The following is a 22132-nucleotide window of genomic DNA, read 5'->3' on the forward strand; positions in this document are numbered from 1 at the left end:
TTAGCCAGTAAACTATAGTCATACCTCTTTAATTTAAAATGGGCAAAACTTTTCAAGAGCTAAGATATGCTAATTTTTTGCCTCAGTGAAGATTAAGATATCGTCTTGGAAAGCCTGGATATTGTCCAGGTCTCCAAAGAAAGCATACCATCATTTTCTTTAAAACACTCAAATGTTCATGCCAGCTGGACCGGCAATAGTAAGTATTTGTAAACCCTATGTGGAGTTACATATGAAGAAAGATCTTGAGATTCTTTGCTCAAAGCAGTTTGGTGATAAGCTGAATGTAGGCCAATAGTAGAAAAATATTTAGCTTAACCAATATTGGCAACCATTTCTTGAATGAAAGGCAGGGGATGACAGTCTACCAGTTTTTTTGGTTTAAAGAACGCAAGTCCACTCACAGATGCAAATCACTTATTCATTTTCTTGTTAAAACAAAATGTGAAACCCATTGTAAAGAATTAGTAAATTGTATGACTCCTTCTTTGCTCAGATTATTAAGAGGAATCTTCAGATCTTTACAAACACTAAGGGGAATTGGCCTGACTTTATGAATAATAGGTTTGGCATTGTTTTTCAGTTTAATAGAATGTTCAAATTCTTTTATCATATGTAAGGAAATGGCTCCCTGTTGCAGTTACCCCCCACTTTTTGCCTGATACTGATGCTGACTTGACTGAAAAGTGTGCTGGGACCCTGCTAACCATGCCCCAGCACCAGTGTTCTTTCACCTAAAATGTACCATTGTTTCCCAATTGGCACACCCCTGGCACACAGATAAGTACCTTGTAAAAGATACCAGTGGTACCAAGGGCCCTGTGACCAGGGAAGGTTCTCAAGGGCTGCAGCATATGTTGTCCCACCCTATGGGACCCCTCACCTAACACATGCACACTGCCATTGCAGATTGTGTGTGCTGGTGGGGAGAAAAAGGTAAAGTCGACATGGCATACCCCTCAGGATGCCATGCACACAAAATGCTGCCTGTGGCATAGGTAAGTCACCCCTCTAGCAGGCCTTACAGCCCTAAGGCAGGGTGCACTATACCACGGGCGAGGGCATAGCTGCATGAGCACTATGCCCCTACAGTGTCTAAGTCTATTCTTAGACATTGTAAGTACAGTTGTGGCCATATTAAGTATATGGTCTGGGAGTTTGTCAAAAACAAACAGCTCCATAATGGCTACACTGAATACTGGGAAGTTTGGTATCAAACTTCTCAGAATAATAAACCCACACTGATGCCAGTGTTGGATATATTTAAAGAAATGCACACCGATGGCATCTTAGAGATGCCCCCTGTATTTTACCCAATTGTTCAGTGCAGGACTGACTGGTCTGTGCAAGCCTGCTGCTGAGAGATGAGTTTCTGACCCCATGTGGTGAGGGCCTTTGTGCCCTCTGAGGCCAGAAACAAAGCCTGCTCTGGGTGGAGGTGCTTCACACCTCCCCCCTGCAGGAACTGTAACACCTAACAGTGAGCCTCAAAGGCTCAGGCTTCGTGTTACAATGCCCCAGGACACTCCAGCTAGTGGAGATGCCCGCCCCCTGGACAAAGCCCCCACTTTTGGCGGCAAGTCCAGAGGAGATAATGTGAAAAACAAGGAGGAGTCACCTGCCAGTCAGGACAGCCCCTAAGGTGCCCTGAGCAGAGGTGACCCCTGCCTTTAGAAATCCTCCATCTTGGTTTTGGAGGATTCCCCCAATAGGAATAGGGACGTGCCCCCCCCCCCCTAAGGGAGGAGGCACAAGGAGGATGTAGCCACCCTCAATGACAGTAGCCATTGGCTACTGCCCTCCCAGGCCTAAACACACCCCTAAATTCAGTATTTAGGGGCTCCCCATATCCCAGGAAATCAGATTCCTGCAACCTGAAGAAAGAAGATGGACTGCTGACCTACAAGCCTGCAGAGGAGGAGCAAGACGACAACTGCTTTGGCCCCAGCCCTACCGGCCTGTCTCCAACTTTAAAAACCTGCTCCAGCGACGCATCCGACAGGGACCAACGACCTCTGAAGCCTCAGAGGACTGCCCTGGAGTACAGGACCAAGAAACTACTGTGAACAGCGGCCCTGTTCAAAACCAGCTACTTCTTTGCAACAAAGAAGCAACTTCCAAGGACTTCATGTTTCCCGCCAGAAGCGTGAGACTCTACACTCTGCACCCGACGCCCCCCGGCTCGACCTGCAGAAAACCAACACCTCAGGGAGGACTCCCCGGCGAGCCCTCACAGAGACGCCTGCAGAGAGAAACCAACAGTTGATTCCATAAGAAAAGGACCTGCAGAAGAAGGGGGCCAGAGTACAGCCCACACAGGAGTGTTCATATGGGGCAGAAGCCACTACCCATCCTTCTGTAGATGAAGATCCGGGCGACGAGGGAAGATTGAGCTAAGCTGTGAAGACCGGGAGCTGCAGAGAGGTTCTTGGAGTTGTTCAGATGATGTCCAATGCCAGTTGCCGGGTTGCAGTTCGTCAGTGGTCAGGAGGACCACCAACAAGCCTTGTCAAATGCAAATCCGGGCAGTAGAGGATTCGCAGAGAAGTAGAGGACCAACAATGTCCAGGGTACTCAACCCTTGGAGGGGAGTCTGGGCTGACCCTCAACAGTTGGGACAGCCAGCAGAAGCTGTTGCAGCCCCTAAAGGCAACCCGCTGGCAGCAGGCACAGTAAGTTGTAGTGAGGCCCAGTCAGCACACCTGGAAAAGAATCTCATGTCGCAGGAGCAGCAGAGGAGAGATTGTCCTTGCAGGGATGAAGTGCTGGAGGCCGGGGCTACTTGGAGCCTGAAGATCCTTTGGAGCAGGAGTCAACAAGCTTCGGTTGCTACAAGAGTTGCGGTTCTGAGGGGTACTGTAGTGCAAGGAGAGGCAAGGGCTCACCATCTCCCAGGTTGGACATCAAGTAGAGAGGACTAAGGGGCCACTCAGAACCACCACCTGTGTTGGAGTTTTGTCCTGGAGCTGGTCCCAGCAGACGGTTATCGTTGCCTTAGGTGCCTGCCGGTCCAGGGGAGTGACTCCTTCACTCCAAGGGAGATTCCTTCTTGCTTCGTTGGTGTAGCTGAAGTCCTCTTGACCCCAGGGGATGTTCAGCTGTGGAAATGTTGCAGTTACTGGAAGGAGCCACAGAAACAATGTTGCAAGGCAAGGTCGTCTCTGGAGTTGCAGGTTTGTGTGGTTCCTGTGAAGGCTAGCAGCGGTTCCGGTGGCCAGAAGCAAAAGAGGTTGATGCAGAGGAGTCCTGGTGAAATCTTGCACACCGAATCGTGGGACCCACCCGCATAGAAGTCCCTAAAATAGCCCTAACAGAGGGCTTGGTCACTCTGCATAGTGACCACCTATCAGAGAGGGTCACTTAGGTCAGATACCTGTCCTGACCAACCAGATGCTCCCAAGGGGCTCTGCACATCTTGTTTCCAAGATGGTAGAACCAAGTGACCACCTGGAGGAGCTCTGGGCACCGCCCATGGGGTTGGGGTTGTGATGGACAGGGTCACTCCCCTTTCCTTTGTGTGGTTTTGCGCCGGAGCAGGGACCAGGGGTGAACCACGCAAATGTGCCCTTCAAGCAAACCGGTGTCACTGGGAGGCTACCCGTCCCAACCCGTGTAAAACCTATTTCTAAGGGGGAAGGTGTTGCCTCCCTCTCCCATAGGAAATCCTTTGTTCTGCCTTCCCCTGCTTGAGCTGGTCAAGCAACAGCAGGGCAGAAACCTGTCTGAGGGGCTGCACCAGCATGGACTGCCTGCAAACCCTGGAAGACTGGCAGGGGCAACACAGGGGGGGCTCTAAGGGGCCCACGAAGTGCATGGAATCATGCCACCAATACTGGCATTAGTATTGGGGTATGATTCTGACATGTTTGATACCAAACATGTCCTAGTTTCGGAGTTACCATTTTGTAACTGCCCACAGACCAGTACATGAGTAAAATGGCTTCCCCACACTTACGAAGTCCAATGCATTGAAACTGAAGTTTGTAGTGGCTCCTCTGCTCATAAAGGGGTGCCATCACACACAGGAACCTGCACCATCCCCTCTGGGCTAGGAGGGCCTACCATAGGGATGACGTACAGTGACCTGGTGCAGTGACCAGCAGTGAAAGTGTGCATGGCCCTTTTCAAGCAGGCTGCAATGGCAAGCCTGCAGACATAGTTTGCATGGGCTCCCATTGGTGGCATAATACATGCTGCAGCCCATGGGAGACCCCTGATGTACCAATGCCCTGTGTACTTAAATACCTTATACTAGGGATTTACAGGGGTACACCAGTGTGCCAATTGTGGGGTGTAAAGGGTATCAAAGCAACCAAATTTAGAGGAGAGAGCACAATCACTGGTGTTCTGGTTAGCAGGATCCCAGTGAAAACAGTCTAAACACACTGATAAACAGGCAAAAGGTGGGGTTAACTGTGCCAAAAAAAGTGACTTTCCTGCAGCCATTTCCTTAAAGCATCATATGTGGATGCATCAATAGCTGTTAGATAGTGTCAAAGGTGCATAACTATTGTTTCCAGTTGATTTTGGTTTGCCAGGTCTCTGAAGAAATGGTGGTGGTTGCATTACATACTGGTTAGAGGCCACAATAAATTCCTTGTTACAGAGAAATTAAAAAAATAAAGTATTGCCAAATTCAACCTTATGTATCTCGTCGTCCACAGTGTAGGAAACTGATTAATAATTGTACAAGTAGATTTCTCTTCCACACACTCTCTTTCTGTACCACACACATTTCTTGAGTCCCACTGATCCTTCACTATCCTGAAGAGAACTACAAATGAGCCCACAAGAATACAGCCGCAGGTGTCAGACACGGGACACACTGATAACTCAGCGGTGCGTCGAGTCTAAACTCTTAAGAACAGAAGGGAGCGCCTGCCCACTTGAATACAGATGGGCTCAATCCCATATGGCTGCTAGCATCTGACATAAGACACACGTTGCACGCCCAGTTTCCCTATGTGGCCCATCAGCCTGATACCTAAGAGAGTCCAAAGACGTAGCTCAGTGGCTTGCTCCGCTCATTGAGGTGCTTTCTTTTGCTATGCCGTGATCCTTGCTCAGCTTGTCGAGCAGCAGCCATTGCTAAAAAAAAAAAAAAAAATCCAAACACTGCACAATAAGTAAAACGTATTTTTCCTGCAAAAAAATACCTTTGGCGGTATCAAACGGTCTGGACCCTGTGCACTTTTATTCACTCTGCAAATCCACTTTGAGGTTGGTGGGTCGTGCACAGCTTCTCCCCAAAGGATCTTCCTGCATTGCTTCAGTTCTGGTCTACTCAAATCCTGGTACGAGCATCTGCTCTGCCAAGTACCATGCATTAAGGGCTAAAGTAATGCCTTATAATGCTGGTGTCCACAACACAGCACTAAAAAGCTAAGATTTAACATTTAGTAGCTCCTATGGTCCAACAGGTGCCGCAGACTCTTCTGTGTACTAAAGCAGTGGTTCCCAACCTTTTGACTTCTGTGGACCCCGCGTTATCATTACTGGAAACTAGTGACCCCCAGTGAATCAGGGGACCCCCCACTGAGTTATTACTGAAAGCTAGTGACCAAATCTGTTAAGATTGCTTAATTTTCTAAGCAGTCGCGGACCCTGCAGACCCCTCCGGGTCCCAGGACCACTGGTTGGGAACCACTGTACTAAAGCAAACAAATCAGCCAGGATGCTGCTAATTTCGGCAATTTAGTCACTGTGATCCGGGTCAAGAGATAACACTACTTGCTATGGTGAGCGGCAACATGAGCCCCAGCTACGTTGTTCACAGCTGTGATTACCTAATTTGATCTGGTTTCACATAAAAAGTATGAATGAACAAATACTGGGCCCAGTCCTCACTTTCCATCTCCTTCTGTTCACCTTTTCCAGCCCCAGAACTGTTCAATCCCTTTCTAAATCGGGCAGCAGCACATTTTGAGCCCTTCTCCAACCTCAAGATTTTATCAGAGCCAGACCTATCAAGCACACACAAAGACAACGTCTCTGATAGGGGCAGCACTCAGTTAAGCGACACTGAGAGCTGCAATATTAAAGAGTACCAAGGCAAGTCCCGGCAGGCTTTCATCTGTCCCAACAGTCAAAGCAGACTGGGCTGGCTGCGGAGACGAAGGGCCTGATTTAGAGTTTGGCAGAGGGGGTTACTCTGTCACAAAGGTGAAGGATATCCTGTACATCGTATCACGATCCCTTTATAACCTATGGAAATCATAGTACGTCGGATGGGATATGTCAGTAACCCATCCGCCAAACACTCAATCAGGCCCTAAGTCCGATACTCAGGCAGCTCCTACTGACCAGCTAACCTCGGCTGTGCGTCTTGCCAAAGGAACATCTGTTTATGAAGTTTAGTCTCTTGCACCTAATGATGGAGTGCAACCTAATGGAGGTTTCTGATCTATAACATGAGAATTGTGGATAGTTAATGTCAGACACTACCAGTCAAGTGGCCTGAATTAGAAGTTGGTAATTATTGAGAATCCTCCAGTCTATAGAAATACTAAATCTGGAACACAAATATCTGAAGTTTCATGCAACATATTAAATTACAAAGTTTGAAAAACTTCCAGTGTTAGCATTTCCTGCGCAAATAGGATTTTTTTGGTTATATCTCGCCTCTAAAACATGACCTAGGTCTGCCCACCAAAAGTAGCAAACTAGGTACCCTAACTGCCATACTCACTTCTGACACTGTGTAACTGTTTCAAGACACTTTCTACATGCTAACATTACCCAAAAGAATTTGGTGACCTCAATGTGTCACAGATAAGCCTTGAAATGTCACATTTAAGTGCACTGAAAGATTGAAAATGTCACACACACATACAAACTGAAAACGTGCAGCTATGTGAGTGCATAGTTCGTGTCTGGAAATAAAGAGGAAGTCTTTAGTAAGGTATACAAAGCTGAATGGAAGCAACTAAGGGCCTCATTACAACCTTGGCGGGCGGCGGTCCGGCGAGTGGAAACAGAGTTTCCGCCCGCCAGCTCAGTGGGGATGTCGGCCGCAACATGGGAGCCGGCTCCTAATGGAGCCAGTGGTGTTGCGGCCATGCGACTGGTACAGCTGCACCCGTCGTGCTTTTCACTGTCTGCTGTGCAGACAGTGAAAAGCAGTGTGGGGCTGTGCCTGGAGGCCCCTGCACTGTCCACGCCAAGTGCATGGGCGGTGCAGGGACACCTAGGGGCCCCGAGACCCCCCTTCCCGCCAACCTTTCTATGGTGGTTTCTACCGCAATGGACAGGCTGGTGGGAAGGGGACTCGTAATCCTCTGGGCAGTGCTGCAAGCAGCGCTGCCCTGGCGGATTCAAACCGCTGGGACAACCATGGCGGTAAACCGCCGGACCCATAGGCAAGATTGTACCGCCAACCTGTTGGCGGTACAATCGCCAAAACAGCCCTGGCGGTCTTTGACCGCAAGGGTTGTAATGAGGCCCTAAGTGAAAGTTAAAACAAAGAGCCTTTACCAGAGTGAGAAGCAAAGAAAATGGCAGAAGGAAAGGCAAGATGAAGAGAAGAGGGGGCCAAATGAGGATCCGGATGCCTGAAAAAGGATGCTTATGGTAGTGGTCCGACAATAAACAAGATGGTGGGAGGAACAAACCGTTCTAGTAGAAAGGTATTTAGTACATTATAGTTGCGGCGTTGGGAATGTATATTTTTCGCGATTTCACATTTAATGCTCTTCTCTTCCAGTGTTTGCGAAGAGATTCTGACATGAAGACTGAAAGGCCTTTCACTGCAGTCATTGAGGTGCTTCACAAGTGCAGAGACGCAGCCAGCTGTGTTTTTTCAAGGTAACTTCGTGGGAAAAGAGAGCAGTTGCAGTGATGGAAATGGCAGAGAAATGTTTTATGGGCTTTTGAAATGAATATCTATTTAATCAAGCACTGGCAAAGCCAATAGGTTTGAACCGTTGCCAATATAATTTTACTGAGATGGCTGCTGTGTATGCACATATATACACAGCAGCCATATTGTAATGGATTATATTATTATTTTATGTTTTTATTTTTGTATGTTTCGAAAACCATTTCAAGTTTGCCACCGTTCATGTATGTGCAAGCATAGTAAGTTGCCAGGAATAGATTTTCTTACAGTTTCTGTCAAGGGGCCATCTTGTAAAGGATTTTCTTTTTTTGTGTTTGTTTTTATTTGTATTTCACAAGTGTATATGCTGTACAGTTTCCATAACATATTCCATAGTGGCATCATCTTTGACGGCGTACCTTAGCCATTTTCCTTAACACCACAAAACATCTAGAAAGCAAAAAGATTCTTCACATTTCTAACCCATAATAAATATAGTGAACATCTTATACTTCATATAACCTTCTAAAACACTGTGACTTCCATTTGCCGCCTATTCTGTTGCAACAAGTACCACCTACAAGAACTGTGCCGCTCTTTACCATCCCCCTTAATTCCTGCAGCATGTATTATAGCTGCGCATATCGTCACCCGGTGCCCCAGGGTGATCTATTATCTGGTCAGTGATCTAATCATCTCAGCCCAGGTCACAAGATCTCCTGCCAGTTTGTTGTCTTGCCTAGTCTGTCTTATCAGTATTTCCTATGCTGTAGCCCACTGTAGCATGTCTCATGCCCACCTATTGATGGTTGAGCACCAAGCCAGTTAATGACTATTCTCCTTTTTGCGAGCACTACTCCCAGTAGGTTTAATTTCCTGCACATTTTTCTCTTTTTGTGCTTTGGGCAGCAGTCTTAAGAGACAGTTTTGAATTATTGGCTGGTGCTGTGTGCTAACTTGGTCAAATATTTGTCATCTCTGTACAGTGCTGGACAAGGTGTATAAAGTCTGCTCTTTCCTGCTGGCATCATGAGCATTGATAAGAGCACCCCACACACATCGTGCTTAATGTCATTGGGGGTCAGATAAGTTATGTCAACATATTGTGTAAGTTTAAAACGGGTTTTGCTGGACACCCGCCTCACTCCATTACAAATCTTTTCCCATTCCACATCAGTAATCGGGCCCTGTGCAATTGCCTGCCACCTATCACACGCTCTAAGCTTCTGTAGCGGTCTGTCATCTCGTAGGGCCCTATATTTGCACATGATCAACTTTGCGCAGTTTGAAAGAGCATATAGTTTAACCATAGTCCAGATTGCCACAGGTGCATCTGGGAATGCCGGCCACGTCTCCCTAGAGTTACATGCTATGTTGTCATACTGAAGGAAGTGGCCCGTCCCTCCATTAAATATCTCTTTTCTGTCCATAAAGCACAGCAATCTGTTCTTAGGGTACAGATCTGCCACCCTCTGGCACTCCCTGTCTTCCAGCACTCTAGTGACATAGTATGAGCAATCTGCTTGAAGGTCCCAATACTCAATTTTTGCATATCTAACGCAAACTGTGGAAGCCATAGCACCTTTTTTCATTTGGTTTATCCCACACCCCAAACCTGTTTTATAATAAGCAGAATGTTAGAGGGTACTCCCCTGCCTCACATCTGTCAACTGTCTAACAAGAGGTCCTCATGCGTTCTGTGCTGTATCTTCCTTTCCCAGTTGTCCTCATCTGCCAGCCAGTGTACTGCTTGCTGTAATTGGGCAGCCATGTAATTCAGTTCCATGTCTGGTTACTCCATACCTCCTTTGTCCCATTCTTTCTTTAAAGTGGACAGCTTAATCCTGCTACATTTTCCTCGTCTAGATCAGCTCAACCATTAACAAATTCAACTCTTCAAACACCTTCTGTGGTTTGCACGCCCTGAAAAATATACAGGCATCACTGTAGAAACACCATTTTTGCCAAAGTGATCCTGCCCTTTACGAATAGCAGTAGTGTGTTCACAAATGTTATAGAAGCACAAGGGTCTGTCACCACTTGCCCCCATGTTAAGTTGATAGCTCATTGTGTTGTCTTGTGAAAAGGGGTCTTCCAAGAATACCAAGTGCGTTGTTAACAAGTCCAAACTGAGCAGTGGTATGCAATCAGCCCCGCAGCCCGCTTAATGGGAACAGTATTGAATTTTGTTGGTTAATATGCTGTCCCGATACCTCCCTGAATTCCTCCAAAATATGAAACAGTATAGGAAGAGTACGTGGCTGCCTGCTATAGACTAAGGTATTTTCTGCATAAGTAACCACCACATGGCTGACCTCCCAAATCCTGATCCCCACGGCTGCAGCACACTCCATAGTTGGCAAGCCAATTGCTCTATGGCAAGAGTGAACAACAAGGAAGAATGGAGACACCCCTGCCACGTCATTCTCTCCAAAGCAAACCTCGTCAAAACCACATGTTTTGTATGTGCCCTTACCTTAGGGTTTGTCCAACTGGTTTAGTTTTGGAGCCGATCGATGCCACCTACTGCCGTGCAGGGTTGCTACTCACAAAGAATCTTCCTGATCCAGTCTGACGCCTGGGAAGAATGCAAAAACAACAGAAGATGGACGGAATGCAGAACAAATCAAACATTCACCCCCAGTCACAGATCTGGGTTTAATCCATCAGTTTTTTTGCTTGCCATGCCATTCCAGTTTGGACCCAGCCATATGCAAATCTGTCTTGACCCTGTTCTCCATTGGAACAGTCCAGCCCGAACTGCCAGCCCTGGTCTTCCCTGGGCCAGAAACAAGCATCTTGGGACCGGTTTTAGGGTATCACCTGGTCAAAGCAGGCTCACTGCAGTTAGTCTTAGACTACCTCTGAATGACAACCAAACTCCTAATCTCTTTGAGGTTTCCAACAAGTCAGAGCCCCACTGGAGTTCTTTGCAGAGGATTCCCAACTTTCACATGGCACATGAGGGCTCTGCAGTGGAACCTTAGGCTTCATTTGGACCAGCATCTGGGCTACCTCTCCGATTCCATCTGAATCTCAAGGGAGGTACCTTAGGATATTTTGTTGTGGAAGACAAGTGACAATGTGACTTGCAACATGCTACTGTCCCTTGCCCACCCAAACTTAATGGCAGTGACAGATGTGTCATTGCTGGGTTGCAGGAGTTTTAGATCAGAGGCCTCTCGTCTCCAGCAGAGAGCCAGCTCTACACCAATCTTCTGGAATGTTGGATAATTCATCTGGCTTTACTAGCTTTCCTACGATTCATCAAGGGGAGCTTGGTGGAGGTCCACATGGACTCTAGAAAGGAGGGTGGGTAGAGGGGTTACTGAATCCTGTGCCAGGATGCTCTACATGACTGGAGGTGGCTAGACTAGCAGAAGATCTTTCTGGTAGTTAATCACCTAGTGTGGTCCCTGAATGCCAGAGCCGTTGATTTGAGCAAACATTGGCTGGAGGACCACAAGTAGTTTCTCCACCTTTGAGGTGGCAATTGACTTCTCTCTTTGATCGGTTGGGCATGTCCTGGTTAGATCTGTTCACCACTACTAGAATGTGCAGTGTCAAAACTTCTGTGCTTTGGAGCTTCCTCCAAGAAAGCAATTTGGAAACAGTATTTTCCTGGGAATGGACTCAGGTCTCCTCTATGCATTCTCGCCGCTACATCTCATGCCTTGAGTTTGAAGATCAGGTCAGATGGGGCTCACATCACCTTGATAGCCCTGTGCCAGGAGAGTATGATATTTAGACCTCCTGAGCGTGAGCATTTATTCTCCAATCCGTCTATCACTTTGGGAGAGTCACCATTCTCAGCAATAGGGGACGGCCCTGTACCTGAATCTCCACAGTGTGACCTTCCATGCATGTAGATTGTGAGACTACATTTGAACCTATTTGAGTTTCCTGTACAATTAGTAGATGACATCTGCACAAGTAGGTGCCTGTCCACAAAGTGCATCTGCACTGGGTGCTGAGGCAAATTTGTGTCCTGATGTGGGGCCCATCAAGTTGATCCTGTGTAGGCCAAACTTTCTGATGTGTTGTTGTTTGTATTTTGGCCCATTAAGGTCCTGCAGTGGTAATATTTAAAGGCTATTTGTTGATACCTTTTTGTGTTTGCCCAGTCAGCCCTCTTTGTCACCTTAAAGGCCAGACTCTCATGTTTCCCCCAAAACCTTACCTCATGTCACAGTGGGATTTTATCTTGATCTTGACTTTTTTTTTACATGCACAGCTTTTTTTGCTAATACAAACTTGTACACGTTGACTGCTGATATTGAACATGCTCTTCCTGATTGCCATTAAATTAGCCGAACAAGTGAGTGAATTGTTGGTGCCATCAGTGCAACTTCCTAATACATTCTATCTGGACAAGTTGGTCGTGAGGGCTCAGCGGCATTCTTGTCCAAAGTAGTGACACTTTTCATATTTTCCACCCAGTCATGGTGCCAGGCTTTTTTACTCTACCTTGTCCTGGAAACGAATAGGAGAGGAACCATAGGCTCAACCCGAAACTAGCTTTGAGTTCCATTGGGCATTACTGAGTCACCAAAAAATAGTGTTACCAAAGGTTGTTTATTTCCTGGATGCACAAATCGTAATCCTTAAAGTGCATGGACACCTCATTAGTAGACTAAATCACAGGAAGTAATACATCTAGGGAATACCTTAGTGCTATGTTTTATCTGTGTTTAATTGCCCACACAGTCTACTTCCTAACCTTTTTATTTCAGTAAAGGTGATCCAACAATGTCTAAATTATTGAAGAGCTCATTTGAGGCATATTTGTTTTGGTTTCAGGACTTCGTATGAGTCTTCTTCTTCAGTGCAGTTATTCATTTATAATTTGTTATTCCGCCTGTGGTATATGGGCCAGTCACATCACAATCGAGCTCATGTAATAAAAGCTGATGGAAAAACGTTCCTTCTTGCATCCATACTTGATTTGTTCTGCAAGGGCTGTTGAGTTTCTTTTGACCTCAATATACTCCGTTATTTTAATCTGTAAATGGCTTGCCAGATCATGAAATAGTACAGGATCGACTTAGACTGGATGGTAGCAGCAGTCTTTATTTTCTAAAGTACTTCTTGTTGTCTCAGATGATTGTCTTGTGTTCTTGACTGTCTTGATACAGATTAATCAAACCTGTGTGGATGCTACAAAACTGCTTCTGGTTTACCAACAGGTTTAGAAAAAGCGGTCGACAATGAATAATATCAGATTACTTCATTGCCTTATTTTCTTTACTATTCAAAACTCTGCACATGCGTTGTATCTCAGGAACATATTTTATATACAGAAAAATGTCAATCTCAGTCAGGCTTTTTTTCGCCATTCCTATGATCAAAGATTTACTGAAGGGTATAAGAATAGTCTTCCCCCTATTGGAAGACTTTCTACTCCTTGAGAATTAAATTTTGCTCTTCCTGAACCAATAAAACTCACTTTTGAGCGAGTGCATAAGTAAGGATGCCATATTTACCCATATTTTCCGGCGTATAAGACGACCGGGCGTATAAGACGACCCCCTACTTTTCCTGTTAAAATATAGGGTTTGGGCTATACTCGCTGTATAAGACTACTCCTCTTCCAACGCACACCAAATAAAAATTTAAAAACATCAGATTTGATTTTAACATGGTAATTTTAATTCAAATGCTTATGACATGCAGGTACATAGTAGGAAAACTGTCGCTTATAAACAGAAGGCTGTTTGTCATCAAACATGTAAACATAAAACAGTGCAAGTGGAATAGCCTGGAGCACATGCTGGAATACGTGCCTGTCCAGACAACTGCCAGCGAGGATTGCGGCACACGGTAAGGACAGCTCAACTCACGGTTGACCAATCAGCTCTGTGTCCACAAGTAGCTGAATCTTGTGGGATGCGGAACCCATCATACGCTTGGAATCGATTTCCAAATGCAACGCACGGTGGCTCAGCTACAGGGCGCCTGTCCCTGAAGTTTCAGCACACCGTATACCGGCGTATAAGACGACCCCCGACTTTTGAGGAGATTTTCAGGGGTTAAAAAGTCGTCTTATACGCCGGAAAATACGGTAGTTATGGGAATTATCGTTCTAAATAGTGAAAAGTTCATTTTGGAGGCTTAGTGAACTTCAAAATATGTCCATAAAATAATCATATACTGTATTTCAGTGCAATAAAATATAGTTTGTGTATCCCTAATTTCTTCCTAAAGTATTTCCTTTAGTTTGAAAAAGAAGTATGTTAAAAGAAATTGCAAAGAAACTGCAACAACGATTACATACTTACGTTAACCCCTTCGCCGCCAGGGCTTTCCCCCCCCTGTGCCGAGCCTTTTTTTTGCTATTTGGGGCAGTTCGTGCTTAGGCCCTCATAACATTTTCTCCACATAAGCTACCCATGCCGAATTTGCGTCCTTTTTTTCCAATATCATAGGGATTCTAGAGGTACCCAGACTTTGTGGGTTTCCCTGAAGGAGACCAAGAAATTAGCCAAAATACAGCGAAAACTTCGTTTTTTAAAAACAAAATGGGAAAAAATGGGCTGCAGAAGAAGGCTCGTGGTTTTTCCCCTGAAAATGCCATCAACAAAGGGGTTGCGATGGTAAAATCACCATCTTCCCAGCTTTCAGGAACAGACAGGCTTGAATTATTTGGTTTCTCGCTGCCGTGAGTGCTACCTTGCTCATAGGATTGCATTGGAAATGCCTTGCCTTATGTCTAGGGGATACTTTCTGATTTATGAAGGTTAGCATAGGCATGTTTGGTATGTTAATGGTAGTAAGAAATGCTGCTTACTGGTGTAGGTGGATTTTTTATTACTATTCTAGAAATGCCACTTCTAGAAAGTCAGCATTTCTCTGTCCCTATGACTCTGGTGTTTTGCAGCTTGACTCCAATCCACTTCTGGGGCATAGTGGCAGCTGGGCATTGTGCATACTTTTCAGACAGCCTGTACACGGGGAGGATGGAGGTGTTACAGAGGTGCATCTGCATTTTGAATAGTCTTCCTGGGTCGAGACGGGGCACACCTGCCTTTGTAAAGGCTGTGCCCTGGCCTCATGTAAAGGGCTAATTTACTCCAAACTGATGTCTGGAGCCTGTGCTGGAGGAGAGAGGGGACACTCCTAGAACCAGCTGTAACTGGTTGGAACCTCTTCTCTCCCTCATTGAAAATGCTTTGCAAAACTGAGTTATAAGTACAGGGGATTTTTCCCTATGTGAGGTGCACAAGAAACATTCTATGGAACTGGACACAGAATGCTGCTGGAAGGACTCACCAGACACCACCTTGGACTGCTGCTGCTGTGCTGACCTGTGACTCGCTGGGTCACTAGGAGGAGCTGCCACTGACTGCACACTCCTTGTGCTGGCCTGTTGCTGGGCCCTGCCGCCCTGTGCTCCCCTCGTGTCCTCAGTGGCTAGGTGCTGTGGCCACTGTCCTCTGAAACTGTGGACTTCCCAGCATGAGGAGCACTTTCTTTTGTCTGCTGGTGCATTGTGCTTTAGCCCTGGCACCTTTAGAGCTCCTCAGCTTCAGTTGTTGCAGTACTTGAGGAGTGCGCTGTATCTCTGTGAATTAGCGCCTGAAGAGCGCTACTCGTGATCATAGGAGGAGAAATCACTGCTGCAACCCAGACACTCGAAGATCGGCAAGCATGTTGAATACGCGTTGTGTTGGGTGCCCCCGTGGCATGGGAAAGCGAAGGTTGGAGCCACTGCGCTCCTGATGGTGCCCCTGGGGTGGAGCATGCTCCAAGGAGCGCCCCCGGGGCACAAGCATGCACCTGCTTCTGGTGCGTCACTGCCGCGGTCCGGGAGAGAAGGCGGCTGCATGCCGGAATCATCCAGCTATTGGAGGCAGAGGCCTCTGGAAACGGAGCGGAGCAGCCACAGGACCCTGGAGGGCACCGGGCGTGCCCCAGATTGCTGCTGCAATAGGAACCCCACCGGCCGGGTAGAGAGGTGCGGAGTCTACCTGCCGGGCGGGAGTGTGGGGCTTTGTGCCCCAGAGCCAGGAGGCTTGATCCTTAGCTCTAGTTCCCCTGATGGGGAAACTGGATGTCCGCAGCCGCCCTGTGAGGACGTGGGTGGCTGCCTCTGCCTGGATTGAGCCCTTTGCCCCATTTGGGCTCCCCTGCCCCCCTGCGAGGGCCAGTTGGGCCCTGGGGGTCGCTAGCTACAACTGGCGCCCCAGATTGAGTTTTGGAATTAGGAGGGGCCTTCCTTAAAGAAAGCAGGGGGAGCGTGCCGCCCCCCTCTTTTCCACCCTTTGTCTGGTGGCCCCTGTTTTAGCGCAGAAGGAGCATTGGAGTCTCCCCTCCCCTTTTACCTGGCCCCAGGTATTTGGGCCTGTAAACAGTCAGGGAGGGCTTCATGTTTTATAGGCACATGAGGATGCTGCATGATATGGGCAGTCGTGATGGTACAGTACGATGTATATTTCTGCCAGGGACATTTGTGAGTACGTTTTTACTATGATCCATGGATATTTGATAATATGTTTTTCATGACTTGCCATGTGTTTTCTGATGATCCTTTTCTGGGCATTTATATTTACTATGACATGCGCATTATTTTAGTAATGTTTACCTGACTATTGCTTATATCACAGGATATCCAGTAACCTCTGTGTTGTATGTGGCTACTGCTGTTTCTTGCAGAGTAATAGTACTGTGTAATGTTCTGACAATTGCTTGGGTAGCAGGGTATTACTGACATGTTGTATTTGGTCTAATACTGTTCTGTGCAATACAGTTCATTTTTATATAACTTGGTATTGTGTTTCCTTTGTGGTGGGGATAGTGTGTCACGTGTTGTGCAAACGCTTTACACATTGCCTCTGGGATAGGCCTGACTGCTCGTGCCAAGCTACCAAGGGGGTGAGCAGGGGTTATCTTGTGTGTGTAACTCCCTCACCCTGACTAGAATGGGTGGGTTCTGCCTGGCTTAGGTGCAAACCCTAGCCAACCAAAAAACCTATTTCTAACACACTCTAGTTTATAACAATTAGTATGTGTGAGTCCATTCTGTATTTTATGGGCACAGAGCATGGATGTAAAATACATATTCCATATAGGCACAAGCCATTGAACCATTTACTTGCCCATAGAAAGATGTGTTAATTAAAATTCTTTATCAATGGATTCCTATTTCCCCATCATGGGATCTTCTTTTATATTCATAGACAGTGAATAGTACCTCTGCATGCTGAATCTTGGAACACATTCGTACACAGAGACACAAGTCTTTCTAAGTAAGAAAAGAATAAAGCCTGTATGAAGGCAGCATTTTCTTTATATGCGTCCTTTTAAAACAAGAGCGCAATAAAAACCCAATAATTAAAAAAATGTTTTTTAGCACACGTTACAACTTTTCTTTCTGTTTTTCCAGAACAAAATAATGTATGTGTGCATGTATATTTATATGCTGCACTCTATATGTGTTCTGCTGTTCCATATCTGTGTGTGTCCCTATATATACACAAACATACACATGCACAGACACCCACACCCACAAATAAGACAATTATGAACTCTCTAGGAGTGCATACTTGTGGACCTAAAATGACAGGAATAGCATTTCAAGAGCTTTAATGCCTGCTTTTAGGCTTCCCTCATTTGGCAGGATGTGGCTGATCCTTATAAGCCTCACCTTGTTTTTGGGGGACTTTGCCTATAGCCAATTTCCTCTTCTCTGCAAAAAATGGTTTGTCAATCTTAGGGCCTCATTTTGAGGTTGGTGAAAACGGGCCACCTGCCAAAAATACACAGGTGCTCTGTCCTGCAACCTATTCTATCCCACGTCTCATTTCAGGCATACAAAATAGTTGCAGAAGTAGCATGTTGAATCAATTTCCGCCATCTGGCTGCAGTCATAGTGTCAGAAGTCCTGCCCTGTTTAGGCAGGGCTTTAGATCATGTGCAACACAATGCATAATGATAATCAGCAGTAGAAAAATACTCCATATGTCTCATTCGCGAGGAGTAAACTTCCTGTTCTTTAGGTACAATATGATCTTTCCCAAATCAGAACCCCACTTGAGGGGTTAGTCCTTGGAAAATTAAGAAACTGGTGGACAGTTCCTAATTCCACTACAGTCCACTCATGTGCCCGGTTTCAGATAATGGCATACCTGTCTAACACCTATTATAAGAATAGATATTTTGAGTGATTTACATATGTACCTGTTTTTTGTATTTGTGATCTGCCCATTGGTATATGAATAAGTAGTGTTCGATATGTGAAGTCTTGTAAGGGTGCATTTGAGTGAGTAATCTACTACTGACAATTGTAAAGTCATTCTAGTTTAATTTGTAGCTTACAAAGCTAATGCCATAAATGGTGCTCTGTGAAATTTATAAATATTTCTTGTTAGATGAGACTAATCACTCTTTTCTCTGCTGCATTTTGATGTTGGTCCTTTCTAAATTGCACCTTTCTTCTCTTATGAATTCAGGTTTGGTCTACAAGTGTGTCCGATCTGCCTAGGCGACCCGGAGCCACCAATCCTCTTGCCTTGTAATCACATGTATTGTGGGGACTGCATCAAACAGTGGCTAACTACAAGACAGATGAATTGTCCCTTGTGTAAAATACAACTTCCTGATGACTACTGCGTTACTGTCTCGAAAGAGCTCAGGTACCAGACTTTACGTTATTTTAAATTTACTCCCATCTACCTAGGTGCTCCATTGTGTTCTTGTTATGTACCCTAAATGGTATGATGCAATTACCTTGCACTCTGTACTTGAAGGTATGTTACATTGTAGGCAAGTAGGGGTGTTAAATCAGTAGTAAGTGAAATGGGAGTATTTACATCGTGGGCATGTTTTATTGTTTTACTTTGCAGGGTTTTACATTTCAGGTAATGTGTTTTTTATATATATACATAAATCCAAGAACAAACAGTTGCAAGCAACTTCACCGCCGCACTCCAGGAGGAAGTTATTTATTTTTATTTGGATTTATGAGAGGAAATGGTCCATTCCTCACACCTGCACCAGCATGAAAGAGTGCACCAGAAGCAGGACCAGTTTGTTTTCTTATATATATATTTATATGTTTGATGGCATGTGTAGCTGCAGATACACATGCTATGCACAGGTCCTGCCATCTAGTTTTGGACTCAGAGTGTTACAAGTTGCTTTTCTTCAAAGAAGTCTTTTCAAGTCACGGGATCGAGTGACTCCTCCTTTCCTGCTCCATTGCGCAGGGGCATCGACTCCATCTTAGATTGTTTTCTTTCCGCCATTGGGTTTGGACGTGTTCCTCTTCACTCCGGTTGTTCGAGTTGGAAAAATCTTACAAACCCTCTAAATTAGTCAGTATTGCTTTCAATCACGTCTCATCTAGCATCGACACCTCAGTACTGGCGGATAAAGATCTTTGATTGCCCTTCGGGGCACCCGCACCCAACTTGGGCCTGGTCGGCCCGACCAAAAGTATAGTCGAAAACCTCGTGGACCTCATTTAGATTCTGCCCTTGGTGCCACGCCAAGTATCCCTACACAGATCAACATCTGGTTTGTAACCTGTGTTTATCTCCGGATCATCGAGAGGATACCTGCGAGGCCTGTAAATCCTTCCGTTCGAAAAAGACATAAAGACATTGAGACCGAAGATAAGACATGGCGTCCAGAAGCACTGAACGCCTTGACGCAGAAGAGGAGGAGATGATCCCCACTGCCGTCTCTGTTCGGGGATCCTATTCCGAACAAGAGTCCGACATCGACCGACTAATAACAGCGGGCCAGCATGTGAGTATGCTTGCCTCGACCCAAACCAAGCCCAAATACAAGGCCTCGGTGACGCCACTGCCGTAAGGCCATGGCTCCACCCGTAAAAAAGCTACCGGTGACCAAGTAACATCTTCAGCACCGAAAAAGGCCACGCCAGTAACCAAGCCTTCGGACTCGAGTCGAGGCACAGGCTCCGAAATCATACGACACCGACCCGTCGAGTTGAAACCCCAAAAGTCACTTTCGGAACCGAGGCCAACAACTACTCCAAGCCCATTGGTGCTGAAAAAAACCAGCTTCGGAGCCGAAAAAACATACCTACACAGAGGAGCATGGACTTTTAAAACAATTAAAAGAAAGCCATAGATTTGATGAGGAATTGCAACAAATGGAGGATTTTGATGAAAAACAGGCCAGGGTACAAATCAACAAGGACACTGGCAAGATCCTCACAGCACCTCCTCTGAGAACAAAAAGAAAACTGGCTTTCCATGGACGTTTGGACACTGTACAGCCAACGGATAAAGTGCCAAGAACAAGAGAGGAATTTCCGCCTACCCAGTTTTCTCCTCACCAGTCTCCTCGTTCTCCTCAACTAACTGTCTCTCCACCTGCTACACCCACTGCACAGTCTCCATCACACACTATGCAGTCACAACATGACACAGATCCATGGGATCTCTATGATGACCCAGTCTCAGACAATAGTCTAGAGTGCTACCCATTTAAGCCATCGCCACCTGAGGACAGCACCTCATATACACAGGTTCTAGCTAGGGCAGCGGCATTTAACCTGATCATGCACACAGAACCTCTGGAGGAAGACTTCTTGTTCAATTCATTGTCCTCAACTCATGCCACATCCCAAAGCCTACCCATGCTCCCCAATATGCTCAAACATGCACAGCAAATATTCCAAGAACCGGTTAAAGGAAGGGCTATAACCCCAAGAGTAGAGAATAAATACAAGCCACCACCCTCAGACCCCATTTTTATCACACAACAGCTGCCCCCAGATTCAGTAGTGGTCAGCGCAGCACGGAAAAGGGCGAACTCACAGTCCTCTGGAGATGCACCCCCTCCAGATAAAGAAAGCAAGAAATCCGATGCTACAGGGAAAACAGTGGCGTCACAGGCAGCCGGTCAGTGGCGCATAGCTAATTTGCAGGTCCTACTAGTTAGGTACGATAGGGCTCACTGGGATGAGATGAAGGACATTATTCAGTATCTCCCCAAGGACCAACAAAAGAGAGCCCAGCCGGTAGTAGAGGAGGGACAGGCAATTTCAAACAATCAAATAAGATCGGCGCTAGATTCCGCAGATACAGCTGCAAGAACTATAAATACTGCTATCACCATTAGGCGACATGCATGGCTCGGGTCATTAGGATTTAAACCTGAAATCCAACTCGCCGTCCTCAACATGCCTTTTAATCAACAACAATTATTCGGCACACAGGTAGACACAGCCATAGACAAAATGAAAAAAGACACCAACACTGCCAAAGCGGTGGGAGTGCTTTATTCATCCCAATACAGAGGCTCATTTCGAAAGCCTCAATATAGGGGAGGCTTCAGGCCACAACCTTCTGAGCCACCTACCTCACAAGCTAAGCCCTCTTACCAGACACAATATCAGAGAGGGGGATTTCGGGGATCCTACAGAGAACAATTTCCCAAATCTAGAGGAAAATACCAATCCTCAAAACAACCCACTAATAACAAACTGTGACTTGACCACCACCTTCCCTCACCACACTTCCCCTATGGGAGGAAGACCACAAAAGTTCCACGACCAATGGTTAAACATCACAACAAACACCTGGGTACTATCCATTATCCAACATGGTTACTGCATAGAGTTCACACAAATTCCTCCAGACATTCCCCCAAAAGCGCACAAATATTCATCGCAACATGTTACAATGTTGCAAACAGAAGTACAGGCACTATTACTCAAACAAGCCATAGAACTTGTGCCACATCATCAAAAAGGAACAGGGGTTTACTTCCTGTACTTCCTCATTCCCAAAAAGGACAAAACACTAAAACCAATATTAGATCTCAGGACTCTCAACCTTTACATCCGATCAGAACACTTTCACATGGTAACGCTACAAGATGTAGTCCCACTGCTGCAACAAAAAGAATTTATGGCAACACTGGATCTAAAAGATGCGTATTTTCACATACCCATCCATCCAGCTCACAGAAATGATCTCAGATTTGTAATACAGGGAAGACATTACCAGTTCAAAGTATTACCCTTCGGGATAACAACAGCTCCCAGAGTATTTACAAAATGCCTTGCCGTAGTCACAGCAAACATAAGGAGACAACATATACATGTCTTCCCATATCTCGACGATTGGCTAATAAAAGCCAACACTCAAAAACAGTGCCAACATCACACACGTTATGTAATAAACACCCTACACACACTAGGGTTCTCAATAAATTACCAAAAATCACACCTGCAACCAGCACAAATTTTACAGTACTTAGGGGCCACATTAAACACCCAAAAAGCACTTGCAAGCCCACAAAGAGTGCAATCGTTCCACACCATATTGCCAAACATCCAGC

The 22132-nt window shown here is 45.9% G+C and overlaps 1 protein-coding gene across 2 annotated transcripts in view; it reads left to right on the plus strand.

The window, feature by feature from the left end:
• RNF213 (ring finger protein 213) overlaps positions 1 to 22132 on the plus strand; it is a 1978231-nt gene that overhangs the window by 1573365 nt on the left and 382734 nt on the right. For both annotated transcript variants that reach the window (XM_069199724.1, XM_069199725.1), the window contains 2 exons: positions 7703 to 7803; positions 18265 to 18447. In XM_069199724.1, coding sequence (XP_069055825.1) covers positions 7703 to 7803; positions 18265 to 18447 — 284 coding nt within the window. The remainder of the gene's footprint in view (positions 1 to 7702; positions 7804 to 18264; positions 18448 to 22132) is intronic.

This window comes from Pleurodeles waltl, chromosome 7 (assembly GCF_031143425.1).
Source record: "Pleurodeles waltl isolate 20211129_DDA chromosome 7, aPleWal1.hap1.20221129, whole genome shotgun sequence".
NCBI lineage: Eukaryota > Metazoa > Chordata > Amphibia > Caudata > Salamandridae > Pleurodeles > Pleurodeles waltl.